At 38.3% G+C, this 21629-nt stretch overlaps 1 protein-coding gene and 3 pseudogenes across 1 annotated transcript; 2 read left to right on the top strand and 2 right to left on the bottom strand.

Moving 5' to 3' along the window:
- The first annotated feature begins 830 nt into the window (after positions 1 to 830).
- Positions 831 to 2659, top strand: LOC127631692 (olfactory receptor 52E8-like; annotated as a pseudogene).
- A 6923-nt stretch (positions 2660 to 9582) lies between these two features.
- Positions 9583 to 10505, top strand: LOC127631691 (olfactory receptor 13-like; annotated as a pseudogene).
- A 4034-nt stretch (positions 10506 to 14539) lies between these two features.
- LOC127631690 (olfactory receptor 51G2-like) lies at positions 14540 to 15384 on the bottom strand (annotated as a pseudogene).
- Positions 15385 to 20379: 4995 nt separating this feature from the next.
- On the bottom strand, positions 20380 to 21333 carry LOC127631689 (olfactory receptor 52Z1P-like). The gene has a single exon (XM_052109949.1). The coding sequence runs from the start codon at positions 21331 to 21333 to the stop codon at positions 20380 to 20382; it is 954 nt and encodes a 317-aa protein (XP_051965909.1).
- Positions 21334 to 21629: the final 296 nt, after the last annotated feature.

The raw sequence follows: 21629 nt of genomic DNA, 5'->3' as shown, positions 1-21629 counted from the left end.
CACTTCTCTTAGAGTGGCTGTGGATCAAGGCATACTTTCTGCATAAACCCCTTTACGTAACCAGCTGTAATAGTGTGTGCATTGTTTTTTCCTGACCCAGACATTATGACAGGAAACTTATGTACAGAACTTAAATTATGTACAGAAATTAAATCCATATAAGGTAACTGGAGCTGGTGCGTTTCCATGCAGGAAGTCAAAGAACCCAGGACTGATTATTTTTCCAAAGTGACTAGAATAGTCTAGTGTGGCCACGCTGTTGTAGGTTGGACAGACGCTTCTCCTCCGACAGCGATTTTTAGTAGGCCTATACAAGTTTACGAGTAGCGATAGTTAGAAAATTACTTTACCCGTGGCCTCTAGCTGAGTCCTACATAGTACATAGCATATATAAACCTCATAATTATAAAGACCGCTTTTTATTCATAGACTACATGCTCCAATTTTAATAAATTAAGCTTTAAGGTGGCGTTCATACCTGTGCTGCACTCTTTTTCCACTATCGCGCTATTTATCTATTTGTTTATATTTAAGCGTCTCGCACAGGATCAAGGCATAAGAAGTAAATGTGAAGTAAAATAAATAATAAATAAATAAAAAACGCATCTGCATTCTTTTCTATAAGTTGCGCTGTGTCTAGCATTTTGTGTGTGTGAACGATAAAGCCAATCGAGCAGAACCATTCTTCTGCATTACATCCTTAAATTTCAATCAAATGTAGTTATTATAAGCATATTACAGTTGTGAGCATATTATGAGCATAATATAAGACTTAGTTTCGAGCGTGAATGTGAATGCATGCACTTGTGAATACCAAGGGCAAAGTTGCCATGATTACTTTAAATGTCAGTTTTTCCCAAAATATCTCCATTGTGCACCCTGCATATGTTTTTATCAGTGTACTTTCAGGTATGGGCCTACCCATAGGTATTACTTTATTTTTCAGTTTATCATTTATTTTATTGCTGTAATTGGGAACTCATTTGTCATTTAAATTATAGCCCTTGACCGGAAACTGCACAGTCCAAAGTACATTGGTGTATTTAACTTGACTTTGGCTGACTTTGGTGAAACAAATGCCCTTATTAGGGTGACCACCTGCTAATAAGCCCAAGGGGGAACAAGGGGTATGTTTCTGAGGGACAATGTGGGACACTGCCTGGCGCGGCGGTGCCCCCACCCCACGGGCAGACTCACTGATAGTGGTTTACCCATTTCTAGCACATACCACCTTACATGGTATATTAATAATGCCCTATTCCCCTAAACATGTGTAATTGATAATGTATCCTCATGAATAGGCCAACCAATGTGTATTTTTTTTTTCTAAATAAAGATTAATAATATTTTGAACATTCAATGAATTGACAGATGCACTTCCACTTACGGTTTACTTTAGCTATTTAATTTTATTTATTTTTCATTACAATTTATTCACTTTAAATAAATTATAATATAAAATTATAGGATTAACAGGAATTGTAGTTGCTCAACACCACAGGAACAGTAAAAAAAAAAGTCTTTACTCACAACTCCAGAGGTTCACGGAACGAGAAGGGGGAGGAAGAATGGTGAACTTGCATTTTAGTAAAGGCAGGCGCAGGAAAAAAACATTTCTCCATTTTTTGAATTGGAAAGCGCGCATCTAAAAGTTCCTTCCCAGTGTCTGGTATGCACGTGCGTGCGCTGTCATGACAACAACGAAAAACTGAGGGGTGTGTCACGTGGGTGTGGCAACAGTAGCGTACTACTGAACTGTCAAGTAATGTTCGTTTGGCTGCCTGGGGCTCGAGGATATAGAGCGACCAACTTTTTTTTTGAGCAAGCATTGATTATGCGTGACACGGTCTCAATTTGCGGGACGTATGAATTGGGCTTCAAACGCTGTGCGCGCACGCGCTACGCGGGACGGGTGGTCATCCTAGCCCTTATTCCTAACATGATGAAAACGTTCATTTTTTAATCACAGTGCATCTCCTACAATGTTTGTTTGGTAAACATGTTTTTTTGTTTACGACTTCAATACAATACAGTGCGTAAATCTTGTGGTCTTGGTATATTTGATCGTTTTATTGCAATTTGCTTGCCACTAAGATACCATGCCATTGTAAATAACAAAGTTATATTTTCAGTTTTCTCAGCAACGTGGATGTTTAGCACTTTTTTGGTGGGAATGACTGTGTCTTTAATTACCCGACTTTCGATCTGCAAATCCAATGTGATCGAAAGTTATTTTTGGGACCATGCACCAATATATAAACTGGCATGTAAGGACAATAGCATAAATTCTTTTTTGGCAAAACTCAACACTGTTGTGTATTTTGCTGCACCATTGACGAAATTGCTGTCCTACCTTTGCATTTTCTTTGCTTTAAGTACAATTACAACTTGGTAGGGGCGTATTAAAGGGCTGAAGACTTGTGTCTCTCACCTGTTATTAGTAGGAATATGTTTCCTTCCCATTATCTGCACATACATTACTGCAATCATGTTTTCCCTATCTCCTAATGCCAGGATCATCAGCACATCATTGGCATATGCTGTTCCACCAATGCTAAATCAGATTATTTATGTTTTAAACACTGTTGAAGTTAAGGATTGCATTCTAACAGTGTTTAAAAAGAAGTCTGCATTCATTCCCCATGGTATTATAGATTGACTCATAAATGTATGAACAGGATACTCTATAGCTGGATTCTGTATGTTCATCTGCAATATTAGGGGTTGGCTTCATTCCAATTTGAATAGATATTTTGAGATATGCTGATTTAATTTAAATAAGCTAGATGCAGAATTACTTGTGTATTTGAATACATAATTAAAGAGAAAAATAATGACTGTAAGTGGGGCATGGTGGATCTTTTTCATTCCTTTATTCATTCATGAATTCATAAATTAATTAATTTGTACAATAATACTTAAATTACTAAGGTAATATGTTGGCCCCACAAAACAAATACATTAATAAATCATAGGCTTAATGCTGTGTGATTAGCCTACAACTGTAAATCAAGCATTAGGCTACACTGTATGTATACTAGCTATATATAAAAGTGTGGAGTGGTTACTTTAAGTTTTGCATGACCTTCTATTGGGAATAATCAGGTCTTTTTCGTTTCAAAGTGATAATCTGAATCAAAGCCCTAGGTACCTTATAAAGATGACACTTATCTGTTCATCTATGAAATGGGAAGTATAGGGAACACTGAACCCTCATGTTACAACCACATTTTCCTAGTCCCAGTTTAAATACTGAAAGGTTAAAAATGAAACATCTTAACTTGCTGAAACAAGTCTGTTATTTTTGCTTCTTATTCCTATGGGGGCTGGTGAAATACTGTATATGTGCAGACTTTGGATTAGGCGTTGGCACAAGCGTTAAATAAATAAGCTAAATAAACTGTTTATAGCCTTTAAACTGAGACGTTGTGCCCTTTTGAGACATCACCTGAAATCACTCATTCAGTTGGATTTCTGCTACAAACAAGTAGACACAGACACAAAGATTCTCTGAAGAGGCTCTGAATCAAAAATGAAGAAGTGTACATGCACTTTTTATTTGTTCATGTATGTTGTTTTAGTTGAATGGACAGAGTGACCAGTGATCATAGCACTTGTTATGTTGTTGTCGATATGAATCTCCATTAATGTCAATCTATATGTGGCTTTGTGCCATAAAATCACCTTTTTATACAAAAAAAAACAATAAAAGCTGTTTTAAAATGTTTAAAGCATCTTTGATTTTTCTTCCAAACAAAGTTTTATGATACAAGAAAATGTCTACTTTGATTTTTTGCCAACGTCAAAAAGTCACTTCTTATGCCTTGACCCAAGCAGCAAAAAAAAAAAAAAATGTCCGGACACACCTACTCATCCGTTAATAAAATTTTCCACCTGCTTGAAAAATAGTAACATCATTAAGACTATGAAATAACACAAATGCAAATATCAGAAATATGTAGAGAGAAAGAAATTAAAACAATCCTAAATTTGAGTTTCTTCAAAGTAGTCCCTCTTTGGCACACTGGCCATTCTCTCTGCCTTTCGTTGCATTTTTACTTTACTATCCAGTCCAACTCTTCCATTAAAAAATATATTTATATTTAAAATTGACTATTTATATTTGTCTTCAGCACTAACGTCTAGGTTACGTATGTAACCTCCGTTCCCCGATGGAGGGAACGAGACGTTGTGTCAGAGAAGCGACACTAGGGGTCTCACTTGAGCGCAGATATTCACCTCTGATCTATGAAAAAAGGCCAATGAGAAGGACTTTTTCTAGCTTTTGAAAGTAACGCATTTGACCATAGCTGTTATGGATCTTATTTGGCCTTTTTCTGAGAATTTTCAACAAAACACAAATAGCATTTAAATGGCCCCGTTTTTGGGTGCTTCTGTCAATTTTGGACTTGAGATTAATGGTGGTCTGTACTTTTATTGCAAAGCTAGAGGAAGACTCCTGTTCCACAAAACAGTTCCTTGGGATTTATAATGGTACACAAATCCCCCAGAGGCTCCACAGTTAGCACTTCATCTGTGAAAAACAAAACAAACAAACACACACACACACACACACACACACACACACACACACACACACACACACACACACACACACACACACAAAACAATCAGAGAACAGATGGGTCAGTTTTGCATTCACACTATTGTCTCTGATTTAAAGATTTTTCATGCCATTTTCTGGTGTTGGATCCTCAGCAGAAGGTGAACGTAAGCATTTTCTTTAATTTATTATACACACCACAGAAATCTCAGTTGTAAGTCACATTCATTATGGAAAAGCATACAACTGTGATTATCTATTGACCATTATTTCTAATACGGACATACGGGTATTTAAGCGGCGCAAATACGGGAGTTCATTCATGATTTTTCTGAGGAGCCGGAAATGGTCCGGCCACAACAGTGGCTCGGCTCAGCGACGTGGCGGGGAAGACACAACGTCTCGTTCCCTCCATCGGGGAACGGAGGTTACATACGTAACCTAGACGTTCCCCTTCTGTCGCTCGCTCGCTCCACGTTGTGTCAGAGAAGCGACACTAGGGGTCCACTTATAAAAGTGCCATGCACTGAGCCGTGTACGTGAACTGCTGATACAGGAGCAAGCAGGTATTTTTACGTGCAGGGCGACCAACTGTATCAGACTGCACGTACCCTTCCCCAATGCCCCATTCAAGCCATCAGAATCCTTTTCGTTACCCTGGAGGGGGGAACAAGGTGATGGCCACCAACCTGGGAACGGGCCAGCCTGGCTGGGCCTCTTTTCTCTCTATGTTTCTCGCATAGAGCAACTACGGCCGGGGCCCTTACACGCATTGAGGGAAGGGGGTCTCAGCCCTTCTTTCAAGGGGAGAAGACCCTGCGGAGGCCACACCTACCTGGCAGGGGAGGCAAAGAGTGGCAAATACATCACATGGCCTGTTAGGATCTATGTGGAAAAGTTGGTGCGGTGGTAGATCCAGCCTCGTAGAGGGGGGAAGCATACAGCATGGCAACCGAGGCAGCTGTAACTGCCTAAGGGAGACACGGGAGTCCTCTCGTGAGGGGACAGTACCGCGGAATTACACACAGGGGGAGTCCGAGCAGGAGGCCTTACCTGTGGAGCACCTATTCCAGTACAGGGTAGCTTTTGGGTACCCGTAGTGGCTTGGGTCGGCGAGTTCCTCCGCTGAACTGCGGACCCAAAAGGGCTAGGGAGGAGTCAACCAGCGACCCGAAGATGGTGTCTCCTGGGAACAGAGGCGCACTATTTTACCTCGGCTGAGGGAAAGGGCGCTAGGCGCAAGTGATTCACCCAGCCAGAACGTCAGCGTGTTACCGAGTTCTACGGGCTCGGACCTGAGAAAACACGGGACAATACTGACTCAACACGGAGATTGTAAAACCTCGAGAAAGTGTTAGGTGTTGCCCACCCTGCTGCTCTGCCGATGTCTGCTAAGGAGGTGCCCATGGCCAGTGCCCATGAGGACGCAACACCCCTAGTGGAGTGAGCTCCGGGGAAGTGCTTGCAGGTTCACTACCTGATCTCTGAAGGGTGTGGTAGGAACCTTGGGCACATAGCCTGGTCGCGGTCTTAGGATCACGTATGTGTCTGCCGGACCGAACTCCAGGCAAATGTCGCTAACAGAGAACGCTTGCAGGTCCCCGACCCTCTTGATGGAGGCGAGCGCGATCAGCAGGGCGGTCTTGAGAGAGAGGGCCCTGAGTCCAGCTGAATCTAGCGGCTCGAAAGGGGGTATCTGGAGGCCCGTGAGGACGATCGAGAGATCCCAGGAGGGGAATAGGTTAGGCCAGGAGGGAGTTAGCCTCCGGGCACCTTTGAGGAACCTGACAATTAAGTCGTGCTTACCAAGAGACTTGCCGTCTACCGTGTCGTGTTGAGCCGCGATGGCGGCGACATACACCTTGAGGGTGGAGGGGGACAGCCTCCTCTCCAGCCTTTCCTGTAGAAACACGAGCACGGACCTAACCGCGCACTTCTGTGGGTCTTCGGCTCGGGAAGAACACCAGTTCGCGAACAGACGCCACTTTAGGGCGTAAAGATGCCTGGTTGAGGGGGCTCTGGCTTGGTTGATAGTATCTATGACAGTCGGTGGTAGGCCGGCTAGATCTTCTGCATCCCGTCCAGGGGCCAGACGTGGAGGTTCCAGAGGTCTGGGTGCGGGTGCCAGAGCGTGCCCCATCCCTGAGAAAGAAGGTCCTTCCTAAGGGGAATTCGCCAGGGAGGGGCTGTCGCGAGGAGCGTGAGGTCCGAGAACCAAGTCCGGGTGGGCCAGTAGGGGGCCACCAGAACGACTTGCTGTTCGTCCTCCCTGACCTTGCATAGCACCTGTGCAAGAAGGCTCACTGGAGGAAATGCGTACTTGCGCAGCCCCGTGGGCCAGCTGTGTGCCAACGCATCTGCCCCGAGGGGAGCCTCTGTCCAGGCATACCAGAGTGGGCAGTGGGAGGTTTCTTGGGAGGCAAACAGGTCTACCTGGGCCTTGCCGAACCAGTCCCAGATCAGCTGGACCGATTGGGGTGGAGCCTCCACAAGCTTTGTCTTGACAGCGCGTCCGCTATCACATGGAGGTTGCCGGGGATGTGAGTGGTGCGCAGTGACTTGAGTCGCTGCTGACTCCAAAGGAGGAGACGACGGGCGAGCTGTGACATGTGGAGGGAGCGTACTCTGCCGTGGCGATTTATGCAGGCTACCACTGTGGTGCTGTCTGTCCTGACTAGGACATGTTTGTCTCGAATTAACGGGAGAAACTTCCTCAGGGCAAAGAAAACAGCCAGCAGCTCTAGGCAGTTGATGTGCCAACACAGCGGGGCCCGGTTCCAACGGCCTGCGGCTGCATGCCCGTTGCACACAGCGCCCCAACCCAATTTGGAGGCGTTGGTTGTGACCAGAACGCGTCGGAACACCTGCTGCAAGGGTACCCCTGCCCCCAGAGGTCTGTCCAGGGTTTGAGGGTTTGGCGGCAGGCAGTGGTAACTTTCACATTGTGCGTGCCGCGGCGCCATGCTCGTCTCGGGACTCGATTCTGGAGCCAGTGCTGAAGTGGTCTCATATGCATCAACCGCCGCGGAGGATGCCATATGCCCCAGGAGCTGTTGGAATCATTTTAGAGGGACCACGGTACCTGGCTTGAGGAATTTTCAGCACCGACTGAGCACGCTCGTTGGAGAGACGTGCTGTCATTGAGACTGAGTCTAACTCCAAATCGAGAAAAGAGATGCTCTGGACTGGGGTGAGCTTGCTCTTTTCCCAGCTGACCTGAAGCCCCAAACGGCTGAGGTGCCTGAGCACCTGGTCTCTGTGCGCACATAGTAACTCCAGTCGTTGAGGTAATTGAGTATGCGTATGCCGGCTTCTCGGAGCGGGGCAAGAGCTGCCTCTGCGACTTTCGTGAAGACGCAAGGGGACAGAGACAGGCCGAAGGGGAGGACTTTGTACTGATACGCCTGGCCGTCGAACGCGAACCGTAGAAAGGTTCGATGTCGAGGGCGAATCGAGACGTGGAAGTACGCATCCTTCAGCTCTACCGCTGCAAACCAATCTAGATGCCGGACGCCAGATAGAATTTGTTTCTGGGTGAGCATTTTGAACGGGAGTTTGGACAGGGTCCGATTGAAAACTCGCAGGTCCATGATTATTCGTACACCGCCGCCGCCGCTGTAGAAACCCTTCTTCGTTTCGGTTGGAGGGAAAGGCTCTATCGCTTCCTTGATTAGAAGGGAGGCGATTTCTTCGCGCAGGGACTGGGCATGTTCGCCGTGTACTGCGGAAAAATGAACGCCCACGAAGGGGGGCGGAGGCCTGGCAAACTGAATTGCCTAACCGAGTCCAATGAGAAGATTGCGCAAGAAGATACTTCTAATAGCAGAAAGTTTATCTCATTATAAATTTACATGTATGACATAGGCTACTATTGTCCCACTTTTCACTATTTACTGAACAATCAAATTTTACAGGAATGTTTATAAAAGCCATGGTGAAACACACACATGCACACAGAAGGCAAAATGAAAGTGGACCATAGAGATCTGGAGGCTCTCTTAATGACATTTCCACAGCGATTATATAGAAGTCTCCAGGACAAATCCCACAAGCATTATTCAGCTAATAATTTAGGTCAATTATGCATATTCCCATTGCTCTTTTTGAGTGCCTTGACATCTCCGCACAGTATTAATGAACTTTGAAAATATTTTGGAGGATGTGTTTTGTGATAGAATAAAATATGCAAATTTAAGTGCAGCAAAATATTTAATTGTACCTCCTACTTTAAATGCATCAAGTAAAATTTATATGTACATGTAAAGTACATGACAATAATAAGTAATGGCTTTGTAGTGTAAGTAGCATAATAAAATATGTACAGCATATACATTCATATGGTACTATATGCATCTTATTATACATCAGGTAACAATACATTTGAAACAATATGGGGTCCCTGCTCCATGTCAATCAAACACACACTGTGCCATAAATAGCACAAACTTAAACTAATGAGTCTTGTTTCCCCAGTCTTCATCTGCCTGTTTCTCTCTCTCTTTCTCTTTCTCTCTCTCTTTCTCTCTCTCTCTCTCTCTCACTCACACACACACACACACACACACACACACACACACACACACACACACACACACACACACACACACGATGAGTTGCAGCTTTAGTATGTGAATGAACCTCTAAATTATGAAGAAGAAAAAAGAGAAAATGCCAATCAAATGTGAATCCAGCAACCCAATGGATAACTAAGGTATATATGACCTATGCAGATCTTACATTTTCATTCTTACATCTGGAAAACCATGAGATGAGATGCCAGAATGCAATTTTATCAACACTTCTGAGGCTGGCCATGTGACAGACCACCATCTGAAAAGAAGCCTTTTACTCTTTTTGAGAGAAGGACTTGTGGAACGGCGGAGGACATTGAAGGATATTTTATGTGATCAATGTAAATCAAAGTGCATTCACTGTTACATTCATTAAAATTTTTGCTTGTTTATTTGGTAATTAATGCCATTAATGTTATTATAAAAGTTAATTTGCTACACAGGACTATGACATATCAAAATGTTTCAGCAAAAAACATTTCTGAATTTGTGCTTTTGGGGTTTGACACTGTGGAGCGCAAACTGGAAACTGGAGTTGTTTTGTTGGTGATGTATATTTTAGTGATGCTTGCTAACACTGCAAACATATGGTTTGTTGCCAAGGATAAGCGTTTGCACCAACCCATGTACATCTTCATTTGCAACCTGGCTTTGGTGGACATGATGTACAGCAGCAGTGATCTGTACAAGTATGATAGGTGGCCTTATATTTGGTAACAAAGCCATATACTATATCCCTTGTGTTCTTCAATTGTGTGCTTTCACTTTAAGTTTTGTTATGGAAATGTTTGCAATTACCATCATGGCATTGGATCATTTGATTGCCATAAGCAATCCTTTACGTTACCACACTATTTTAAACACCACTTATGCAGTTGTCATTTCTGTGTTGCTGTGGTTGGTCGCCTGTGCTATTTTGACTGTCATCCCAGCTACTGTGCTTCCTCTGCCCTTCTGTTCATCAAATATCCAGTACATTTTTTGTGACTATGCATCTCTCAGCCACTTGCGTAAACCCAAATCCATATTTTTATATGATATCCACTCTATCCTTTGTACTGCTGTTTGGAACATTCACCTTCATCTGTCTGTCCTATATAAGGATAATAATTGCTGTTATAAGAATGACCTCAAAAGGTGACAAGAAGAAAATGTTTAATACGTACTTTAGTCACTTGATAGTAATAGCTTGCTTTTATGCTCCGATGTTCGTACGAACTGTCTTGACCCGGACTGGTGTGATTTTAACATTAGAGGAACGCAATGGACTACTAGTAGGAGCCATTCTTGGCCCTTCTTTAGTAAATCCTTTCATATACTGTTTTAGAACCAAAGAGATCAGAAACAAAATCTTTAGAATAATGTCATAAATTGCACCTGATTAAAATATTGATGAAGCAAATGAGTGATCAATAGATTGTTTGTTCCTAGCTCTTTCTCACTGTCTCTTTCCCTGCAAAATACACACACACATGCACAAAATGAAACAGAATTTAAATGAGTACCATATTGTGTTATCAATATAATGGAGGCCATGACTGTAACTAGTTGTCTTAAAGGGAAGTTGTCTCAGTGGGTAGTTTTTGAGTCAAAAGTCAAACTAAACTTTTTACATCTAACAATGGTTCTCAACACAAATTCAGCAGATATTGTTTCATCCAAAGTATCTCACAGCATAATAACAGGTACAGTCCATCTGAAGTAATCTAGGGGTTACATACCTAAATCAAGGTCGCATTTATAGCACTTGAAGCAGTGTGTTGCAGTGATCTTATCAGAGTTAAGTGTGTTTAGGGTAGTCAGCTTTGTCATCTACTCCTCAGCCAGGGGATCAACCTGGGCCCAGAGAATGGCTTTGATATGCCGTTTTTTAGAAAAAGCCAATAAAATTGATAGATGACAGATTGATAAATGACAGAGATGTATTTGCATTGTCCTTATCCTTTTGTTGATCTGTTTGAAAAATGTCAGATTCTTAGATTTCCTCACATATCTAAATATAACATTATAATAGTCACATTAGAGTTATAAAACATTCAGATGAGCTCTTGATTACAAATTAGCATGTTTATTTTACACAGAGAAACATGTCTTGGTTTAGTCCTTTAGTAGGCCTGAAAATTCAGTTTCTTTTTGTTTGTCTGCTTTCTTGTTTGTTTTAATTACATTTGAATGATTCATATAATTTTCTCTGTCTGATAAACTGTTCAGCACTTATTTGGCAAACCGTGAAATATCATTTTGGCATTTTGTAAAGCAATTAAACTAACTTTAATTTTGTATTCACGTATGTCTCTTTGGCATGCTGTACATACATTGTGAAGTTAATGACAATAGTACATAAGTGTTTTGAATCTGTCAATCTGCATTGCAGACATTGTTTCTTGTCTATTCCTGCCATCTAGAGGGCATGTGAGAGTAGGCATCTTCATGATTTCACATTGCAATATCAGTGTGATTTATAATAGGTGTTTTTATGATTCAGTGTTCATATGAGCAGTCAATTTCAACACTGAATGTGCTAACAATTGTTTCTGTGCACATGTTGGAAAAGGACCATATATTCCTATTTTAAACATTTCTTTATAATAAAAATGATATCTGAATACTTTATGCACTGTAAAATGTGGAACTATGCTATTCTTATGGTAAGGCAATAGTTCTGCCCGGTCTGACCTTTAATAAATTACTTCTGTAAGTGTAACCTCAGTACTCATCTCAATTCAGTCATATTACGTCAGAGCCAGAACTAAGATGTGATCTTTGGGGCACTTTGAATTTTAGGGTGGGCAAGTAGTCTTTTCATTGGACCATTGGTCCCGGACACATAATCATTTTGTCTCAATGAAACCAGTCAATTTTGTACCAAATTAATTACTGTACATTTTAGGTTACCTGACAATTTTTTTACAATGTGAGTACAGCTTTAATGTGTTGCTATTAGGCTGTGTTTCTCTCATTTTAAAAGGTCGTAAAAAGTTTCACTTACTTAACTGTTTTTCTTTGCACATTTAGTCTTACAGTGACATCTGAATTTGAATTATTTTTTTATTTAACTTTAAATGTTTGTGAATGTCTGAATTAAACATCTAGATTTATGCAGATTCACAAATATAATTTTTTCACTTAAGTTCACTTAAACTGATGTCAAAGGACAAGAGTTATGTGAATATGAAAATGATGATGCATCTAGGCCTTGAGAGCAAACCACTCTGTGCAAGCTTGTAGTACAAGCATTTATGATATTTTATTTACACTCAGGAGAGGATTCAAATGCATACATACAAAATGAAAACAATGCAATTTCATATATATTGCATTTAAAAACAAACACAATACATTTATAAGTTTATTCTGCTTAACATGGCTTCTAAATATGAAGTGATAACTTTAAACTAGAGCTGTCGATTTAACGCGTTAATTCAGTGCGATTAATTTGACAAAAAAATAACACATTATTCACCGCAATTCATCGCAATGTCCCCGGACCATAATAAGGAAGATTCCTGAGAAATGCAAGCTTGTAGTACCACCTGTTTACTCCAGAGGGCAGTAAGTGAAATTTCAGTTGTATGAGCAACACATAGTTTATACAGTGAATAAAACACTTCAGTTCAGTAGGTAGAAGAACACAAACATGTGTTACGTTCTTGCGTTCAAAACACTTGAAGGAGCGCAAATGCGAACTAAGTGATTTCAAGATGTGTTTAAAGATTGAGTATTAAACTATATTTAACTTGACACAGTGACCTAAATATTTTATGTTTATGACGCTACACACCCGAGACACTACACAAGCATGTCTGATGCAGGGTGTGGCTGGATTGAGATGGTGCAAAATTTGGAAATTACCTCATAAATATTTAATCACGAATAAAATCAAATACATTTCCTTCAAACTTATTTATAAGTACTACCCCACTAAATATTTTCATGTAGAGAGAGATTTAATTGTGATTCTGTACATTTTGTGGTCTGCAGGAGGAAACATTTTTTCATTTATTTTGGAGTTGTCCCTACTCGACTTGATTTTGGTCTGATTTCTCAAAGATTGTTAGAGATCATATTATTCCCAGCTTTCAACTTTGTTTTGAAAATGTTTTATTCAGTTTTTTTAGCCATGACATGTCTCTTCATAAGTGTTACGAATCAGACGAAGGCAGACGAGGAGTGGGGATCTAAAAGCAGCTTCTTTAATGAGTGAAACAAGACGGTGAACAGGGTAACTCAGAATGAAACAATAAGGGGAACAAACAAAACATCCACGTGGGGAAAACAAAACATAAACACTAAAACATCCAAGGAGAACACAGGCTGGGGGAAACATCCAAGGAGAGCAGGAGAATACAAATCATTAAAACATATACCTTTACATTTACCAACATATACATTCAACGACCGACAGGGACTGAACAAACAATGGGGCTTAAGTACACAGGGAGAGTGATGATCAAAGGAGACACAGGTGAGAACAATAAATGACAGGCAATGATGAGGGCAGGGAATTATGGGAAGTGTAGTTTTATGAGAGGTGACAGGTGAAACACTGAGCAGACAACGGGGAATCGTGACAATGAGGAATATTATTTGATTCATTTTCTGCTTTTGTTGGCAAAGTTTAGTATTCATAAATATAAATATGGTGGTTATAAACCATTAGTTTTATATCTAAGTACAATTAAATATCAAATCAATATCTAAGAACAATTTCCAATTTGAGTAACAAGAAAGCTGTAAAGTGTATTGAAATATGTAAACAATTTGATATTTTTATTTAAAATGTTTATTTATTTATTTTCCTTTTTGTTGTTGTTTGTTTTAATATACCTCTTGGCTCTAGATGTAAAAGTTTTGTAAGCATTTATATATATAAAAAAATATATAAAAAATGTCTGATGCAGGTGTAAATTGACGGGTCCTTAAACAAGCCCTCATAATAAATCTCAATCTGATTGACAAATTCACTTGTGAAATGGATTTCTGTGAACTGTTTGCCGATGATTGACTTATGATCAATAATATGGTAGTAAACAATACATTGTATTCTAAATCCAATTTTTGTATTGTCTTATCAATGATGAACTCTTCTGCTACAGGAATGTAATGCATTTTAATTATCTGAATATTTTTATTACATATATATATATATATAATTTTTTAATATTTAAAGATTACTATGTAAAATTATATATTGATCTAAATATGTGTAATCATTATATATTGAATTATTGTTATATGAGGGGCTTTTTCAGCAAATATTTGAATATGCGATTAAATGCGATTAATCGTGATTAATCGGGACGCCATGTAATTAATTCGATTACAAATTTTAATCAATTGACAGCCCTATTTTAAACGTTAAAGTATCTTTTTTTTTTAAATGTACCTAATTGTTAATTATCTGTTATGCCGCTTTTGGCTTTCCCAGAAGCTTAACAACCTTTTCTTACAGCTCATCAGTCTTTAAGCTGTAGATAATGGGGTTCAGCATTGGAGGGAGGGTAACTGACACAGCTGTAAAGAGATCAAAATACTGAACTAATTGCAGGTTCCTAAGTACAATCGCAAGGATGACAGGGATGTAATAGAGCAGGAATAGCAGCAGGCGAGTAAGACGTTTGAAAGGCCTTCCAGCGCTGTATTATGGATGCGATCCGCAGCAAAGTAACCACCGCAATTGCAACAAAGTGGCCAGTGTCTTAGCAGTAGCCACTGTCATACAGTAAGAAGTGTCTGCACAAGCCAAACAGTAGACTGGTCCATGCTCACAGCAGCAGCAGATTTGCACCTCTTTAGAGCCACAGTATGGGAGCATGGCAGACAGAATAGCTCCAGCAGAAAAACTAGAGACCAAATTCCAGCTATTGTGAGCCCCATTCACTGGTTAGTGTTTATAGTTGTGTAACTCAGGGGCCAACAGATCACAATCAAGTGGTCATTTGCCAGAAGAGCAAGGGAGAAAGATTCCATGTCACTAATAAAAAATAAAAAAATGCATGAAAAACATTTTGGAAAATCATGCTTCAAAGGAGAGATGGTCCTGGTTGAACACAAAGACAGGCACTATTTGAGGGATGATAACATTTTTAATTTAAATTTATACAAGTTTACACACAGCAAGGTTCTTGAGGTTCTGTTGGCTGGAATTCATGAGTACAACAGCAAGTAGAAGACGTTTTTGTTGGCAGTTGTATAAAATCCATCATCAAAAAAATCAGTTCCATTGCTGAAGCCAACTGAAAGATTCATCGGAACACCTAAAAATCTGGAAAATAATAATGATTGTTGGAATAATTTAACCCAAAAATGAAAATGATTTCTACTTTTTTGGTGGAACATAAAGATGTTAGATATAATGTTATCCTCATTCGCCATTCACTTTCATTGTGCGTAAAACAGAAAAAAATTAAAAATGAAAGTGAATGGTATCTGAGACAAACATTCTGCATAACATTCGGGGTGGGGGGTTCTAAATGAGAAAGCCTCGTTTCACCACTCCTTTTGTGTTCCATGGAAGAAATAAAAACACATTATTGTTTGGAACAACATGAATTTAGATTTTTGGGTGAACAATCCTATAAGGTCATATTAAAAGTGCTAGGTTTTTTCATCATTGTCTACGTCATCATACATTTTCTCCCACACTGCATTTGTTAACACAACATGAGCAGAACTGTTGAGTAAATTAACACTTAAGTGCCAAATATGTTTCCCTTTCAGTCGTATTAAATTAACCTCACATTGATTTTATAAATCTGTTCATACAATCACAAAAAGATGTACCAGAACTACACATTACTCTAGCAGACATCACAGAGACAATACACATCAAAAGTGATGTTAGCACTAGCAATTCAAAGTACAAAAAAAATCCCTACCAATTTCTCTCAAAATCTTGCTATGGATTGAAATCCTGCAGTATTAAAGGAAATTAGATTAATAAAGGGCTTTAAAACTGATGTACAGTCATTTGGGTCTAATTAAGCACTGTTGTACAAACAAAGAAATAATTAACTTTATTGAAGTCTCGCTAATTAACAAAAAACTTTCTTGAATTTAATTAGCAGTGTTAATATGTTCAAATACAGCTTTTGTTCAACATTTGTGAGTATATTTAGGGATGACAAATATCTCTCCAGTTTGATGTCCATTGACTGCAGAAGCAGACTGCAAATTCTTAAGAAGTGCTATACAATGTTTGTTTTGTGTTATGAATATGTTCTCTATCACTTGTGTCTTCTGATTTTTTATTTATCAAGGCTGGGATTTATTTTGTAAAGCGTCCATTTATTGTCACACTTCCATGCTTCTCTATGTCATAATATCCATACTGCAGTTTTACAGGCCAAATTACATCTTTCACAATAGACATTACAGAAAATTCAAATTACCATCACAGATATAATAATACATTTTTGGTCATGTGAATGTAACTGATGAAGCCTACTGAAACTCTTCATGCATACTCCTAAGAGACTCATTATCTTGTTTTGACAAGCCTATGGGATTTCCAATAGAGATGTCAGAAACTAACAATAGCGAATGAAAACAACTTACATTCGTTCAACTAATTAACAACAAGGGGTGCCAAAGTATTACAGTTACTACAGTATACAAAAGGTTGACATGCAAGACTAACATCTAACAGGTCTCCAGGTAATTTAGTATATTCATTACATGAAAAAAATCTACTTGTTAGTTGACTAAACAAAATTCCCTGAATTTTACAATGTAAGCCTTTTTCTACCCTTCTGAGAATGTAAGGCCCTAATCTTTATATATAATTATACAGGGCGCAATATGTTCACTTAATGGTTTGAAAATAATTCATACATAAACATCATGCTACAGCCATGCAGTAACCAGATCTCAATTCAATGGAAATATTTAACCTGGTCCTAAAATATTATTTCATAGTAAAAGTAAATAAAGGACAGAGAATGCACATCAACATTATGAATAATAACCATTAATAAATATTCAAATAGACATTGTTATTGTTTTTTATACATTTCATTGGGGTTATTGAGAAACAAATTCTGTGTCCAACAAGAGGTTTCGTGTTTCTGTGTTATGTAATTATCTTTTTTTGAAATTATTTCATGTCCTGATTGCATAAGAATGCTTGTTATTAAAACTATTACAGAAGCATTATGTAAGAAAAATTCTCAAATACAGAATACCCGAGCAACATGAACGTGATGTTTATTAAAGGGGGAAACAATCATACAGTAATGTGTTTGTGGTGATAGGTGTTTGGAATGTACGATGGGACAAGTGAACTAAGAGAGCTTAAATGCTGAGGTGTCCTATGAAATATCTAAATAACTTACATTTGGAAACATACCTTGAAATTACCCTTTATGGAGCCACTCATTAATCAGCTACATAAAATACAAGTCATGTATGAACACAAGTTCTCTAAAAAATGGGAATTGGAAAATTGGTTTAGGTTTCCCTCTTGTGATCAGGAACCACTATTGCAGAGTGATAATGTAGAACATTTTTACCAAAGAAATTCTACAGGTTTTCCCACAGTTACAGCCACATTATCAAACGATGAGCATCATCCTCTTTCTGTGGTATAAGCTTTCAACTGTTTTATCATTCAACTTGAAAATATTAGTAACACTTCACATTAATGTTCAAGTTTGATGGTTTATAAAGGGGTTCATTAATGACTAATTTGTAATTTACAAATGCATTACAATCATTGACATGTTATGAAAACATGAATAAAAAGACAACTTTCATTCAATACTTACCAAATAATGAGCATTTTAACTTGCATGTAATAAATGCATAACAAATACACTCATCCAAAATCTTTACATTCTTATATTAGTCAAAAACATAAAATGCCCTATTTCATCATTTATGTGAAGATGTAGCAAAAATAGATTAGTAAGTTTAAAAGGAGGGATTATGCCATCTTACTACAGTCCGTCTTCTATGTGTTCGTATTAATAACTTACTGTCTTGTCTCACTTGTGCTGTCACTTTACTTGTCACTTTCATGTGAAAAGAATGGCATTACCTAGTCCTAATTACCTAAAGTCCTTTGCAATATATGTGTGTGTGTATATATATATATATATATATATATATATATATATATATATATACACACACACATTAGCGGCCAAAAGTTTGCAATAATGTACAGATTTTGCTCTCATGGAAAGAAATTGGTCATTTTATTCACCAAAGTGGCATTCAACTGATTACAATGTATAGTCAGGACATTAATAACATGAAAAATTACTATTAAAAAAACGTCATAAACTACTTTAAAGAGTTCTCATCAAAAAATCCTCCATGTGCAGCAATGACGGCTTTGCAGATTCTTGGCATTCTAGCTGTAAGTTTGTCCAGATACTCAGGTGACATTTCACCCCACACTTCCTGTTGCACTTGCCATAGATGTTGCTGTCTTGTCGGGCACTTTTAACGCACCTTACAGTCTAGCTGATCCCACAAAAGCTAAATGGGCTCAAGATCCATAACACTCTTTTCCAATTATCTGTTGTCCAATGTCTGTGTTTCTTTGCCCTCTCTAACTTTTTATTTTTGTTTTTCTTTGCAATTCTTCCCATAAGGCTGCACCCCTGAGTCTTCTCTTTACTGTTGTACATGAAACTGGTGTTGAGCGAGTAGAATTCAATGAAGCTGTCAGCTGAAGACATGTGAGGCATCTGTTTCTCAGACTAGAGACTCTGATGTACTTATCCTCTTGTTCAGTTGTACATCTGTCCTTCCACATCTCTTTCTGTCCTTGTTAGAGCCAGTTGTCTGTAGTGTACACCTTTGTATGAAATCTTCAGTTTTTTGGCAATTTCAAGCATTATATAGCCTTCATTCCATTTTTGCCATTTAGACCTAATATTGACCTTAACACATGCCAGTCTGTTGCATACTGTGGCAGCTCAAAAACAAACACAAAGACAATGTTAATCTTCATTTAACAAACCAAATAGCTTTCAGCTGTGTTCGATATAATGGCAAGTGATTTTCTTGTACCAAATTACAAGGTGTTGGAGTGATGGCTACTGGAAATGTCTCGTTTCGCTGTGTACTGTACTAACTGTATATTGTTGAAACGTATATGGTTGAAACGACAATAAAAACCACTTGACTTGACTGTCTAGATTTGATAAAAATAAAAATAAAAAAAATAGTGATGGTGCTGTTTTTTACATCAGTAATGTCAGGACTATACTTTGTGATCAGTTGAATGCCACTTTTGTGAATTAAAGTAAAAATTTCCTTCTAAAACTGTACATCTGTACATTATTACAAAATTTTGGCTGCCAGTGTATACATATATACACACATATATATATGTGTGTTTATATGTATACACTCTGGGACAATCTGGGTTCTCGAGGTGAATCATAAATCAAAAAATCATATGTTGAATTTAGAAGCATAGTGGAGCTATCACAAAAAAAAAGTGTATATATTTATTATTTTTGTATTTTATTGACAAATATTTCCATCATATTGAAATGAGTATTCTCTAAATAATGGAAATATTATGAATCCAGAATAAATGAGAAATATTTAATTAAACTTAATGAGGAGTAGGAGCATAGTAAACAAAATTCAAAACTACAGCTTGGTAAAAGCAAAGCAACTATGTTTGTTCTGACATTATTTGAACAAATTTTATACAGGGCAAAGTTGTGCATATTTAATTAAATCTAATTTAAACCTTTTGTTTTAATCCTATTATTGCCAGGAATTGTGTTATTTAAATATATATATATATATATATATAGAGAGAGAGAGAGAGAGAGAGAGAGAGAGAGAGAGAGAGAGAGAGAGAGAGAGAGACTAATAATATATATATATATTATGTATAAAAATATACATAATAAAATATTATCATATACAAACTGTGCATAAAATATCTTATTGCAGGTCAGATTAACAGAGGAAAGGGTTAAACATAATATTGAGGCATATAATTACATCTCAACTGATTCATATTAATGCATATTACATCATACAAGAAAATGTGCTGAAAAGTCTCTCCCTCCATGAACAACTTATCTGCAGATTCTGTTTTATATCTATATGAATTAAAACCTATATTTACATGATCATATAACTACATGACAACTGAGAAAGCTTTTTAACAGAGTTATTAACATAACTCCTTTCTGAAGCATAAACATTTGATTGCAATCAGTACAGCAGAATGCTATCATTTGTGAATTACAGTATTCTCTCAAGTGTTATTCATTGCACATTATGATGTGAAACCTTTCGCTTGAAAAACTTGAACCCTTTAACCCTGATTTCTTTAATTTTCAGTCCGTATAGAATAGGATTCAATGTTGGTGGCAATATCATTGCAGCTACCCCACAGAATTTCCTTAAGTGAGGAGAAATATTAAGTATCCTATATGAGATTATTGTGAAGAGACCCAAACATTCAAACAAGAGAAATACAATTAGATGTGTGCCACACGTCTGTAGAGCTTTACTTCTTGTGTCAGAGCATTTGTTTTGGAAACAAGCTATCATGATACGGAGGTATGTGTACAAAATCAGTCCCACTGTTAGCACCTGACAGATAGCTGTGATTATCAGTCCATAAATGTTGTTAATGGTTGTGTCTGCACAGACCAGCTGCAACAGGGAGGGGTTGTCACAGTATGTATGAGTAAGGTAAGATCTACATCGAGGCAAACGGAGTAGAAGAATGAAAAGCACTGCCATCAGAGCCCAATTAGAAAGCCAAACCAATGAGATGATCTTCATGATGTGACCATTGCTCATAATGGTATTGTAACTCATTGGCTGACAGATGGCGACATATCTGTCGTATGCCATAGCCGTAAGGATGAATACAGCAGCTACAGCATATATATGTATAAAGAAAGCCTGAGTAACACAGGAAGAGAATGTTATGGTCCTGGTGTCAAACAGGAGCTCCTGCATGATATGTGGGAACAGGGCTGTGGAGCCTAGGAGGTCATTAATCGGCAAATTTAACAGCAGAATGTGCATAGGTTGATGAAGAGACCTATTGCTTACAATAGTGAACAGAAGGAAGATGTTGCAGAATAATATGATAATGTAATTCAAAGCGGCAAAGACAAATGCTGCGATGGCCCTCTCTGGGGATAGATCAAAGCCCTGAAGAAAAAGAACAGATGAGACATTGTAGACGTTGTAAGATGAAGACATGTTAGACTCTTGTCCAGAGCTGTAAAAAGAGCAAATATAATAATCATATTACAGATTACTCAGGTATACTGTGATAAAATTGGTAAATGTGTCATATTTGAAATACTTACAACAGATTTTGTACATTCAGAAATCCTTTACACCTCTACATGTAGCACAGTGACAGTTTTTGTGAACTGCTAATAACATGACAGTTACTATAATTGTATATTTTGCTTTTAACATTTCTGATTGACTGAGTTTGCAGTCATTCAGTAACCTGACCTGTCCTAACTGGTGTGTAAGTTTTCGCTTTT

This window comes from Xyrauchen texanus, chromosome 38 (assembly GCF_025860055.1).
Source record: "Xyrauchen texanus isolate HMW12.3.18 chromosome 38, RBS_HiC_50CHRs, whole genome shotgun sequence".
NCBI lineage: Eukaryota > Metazoa > Chordata > Actinopteri > Cypriniformes > Catostomidae > Xyrauchen > Xyrauchen texanus.
The sequence above is the reverse complement of the archived record's forward strand: the minus strand, read 5'-3'. Positions and strand labels throughout refer to the sequence as shown.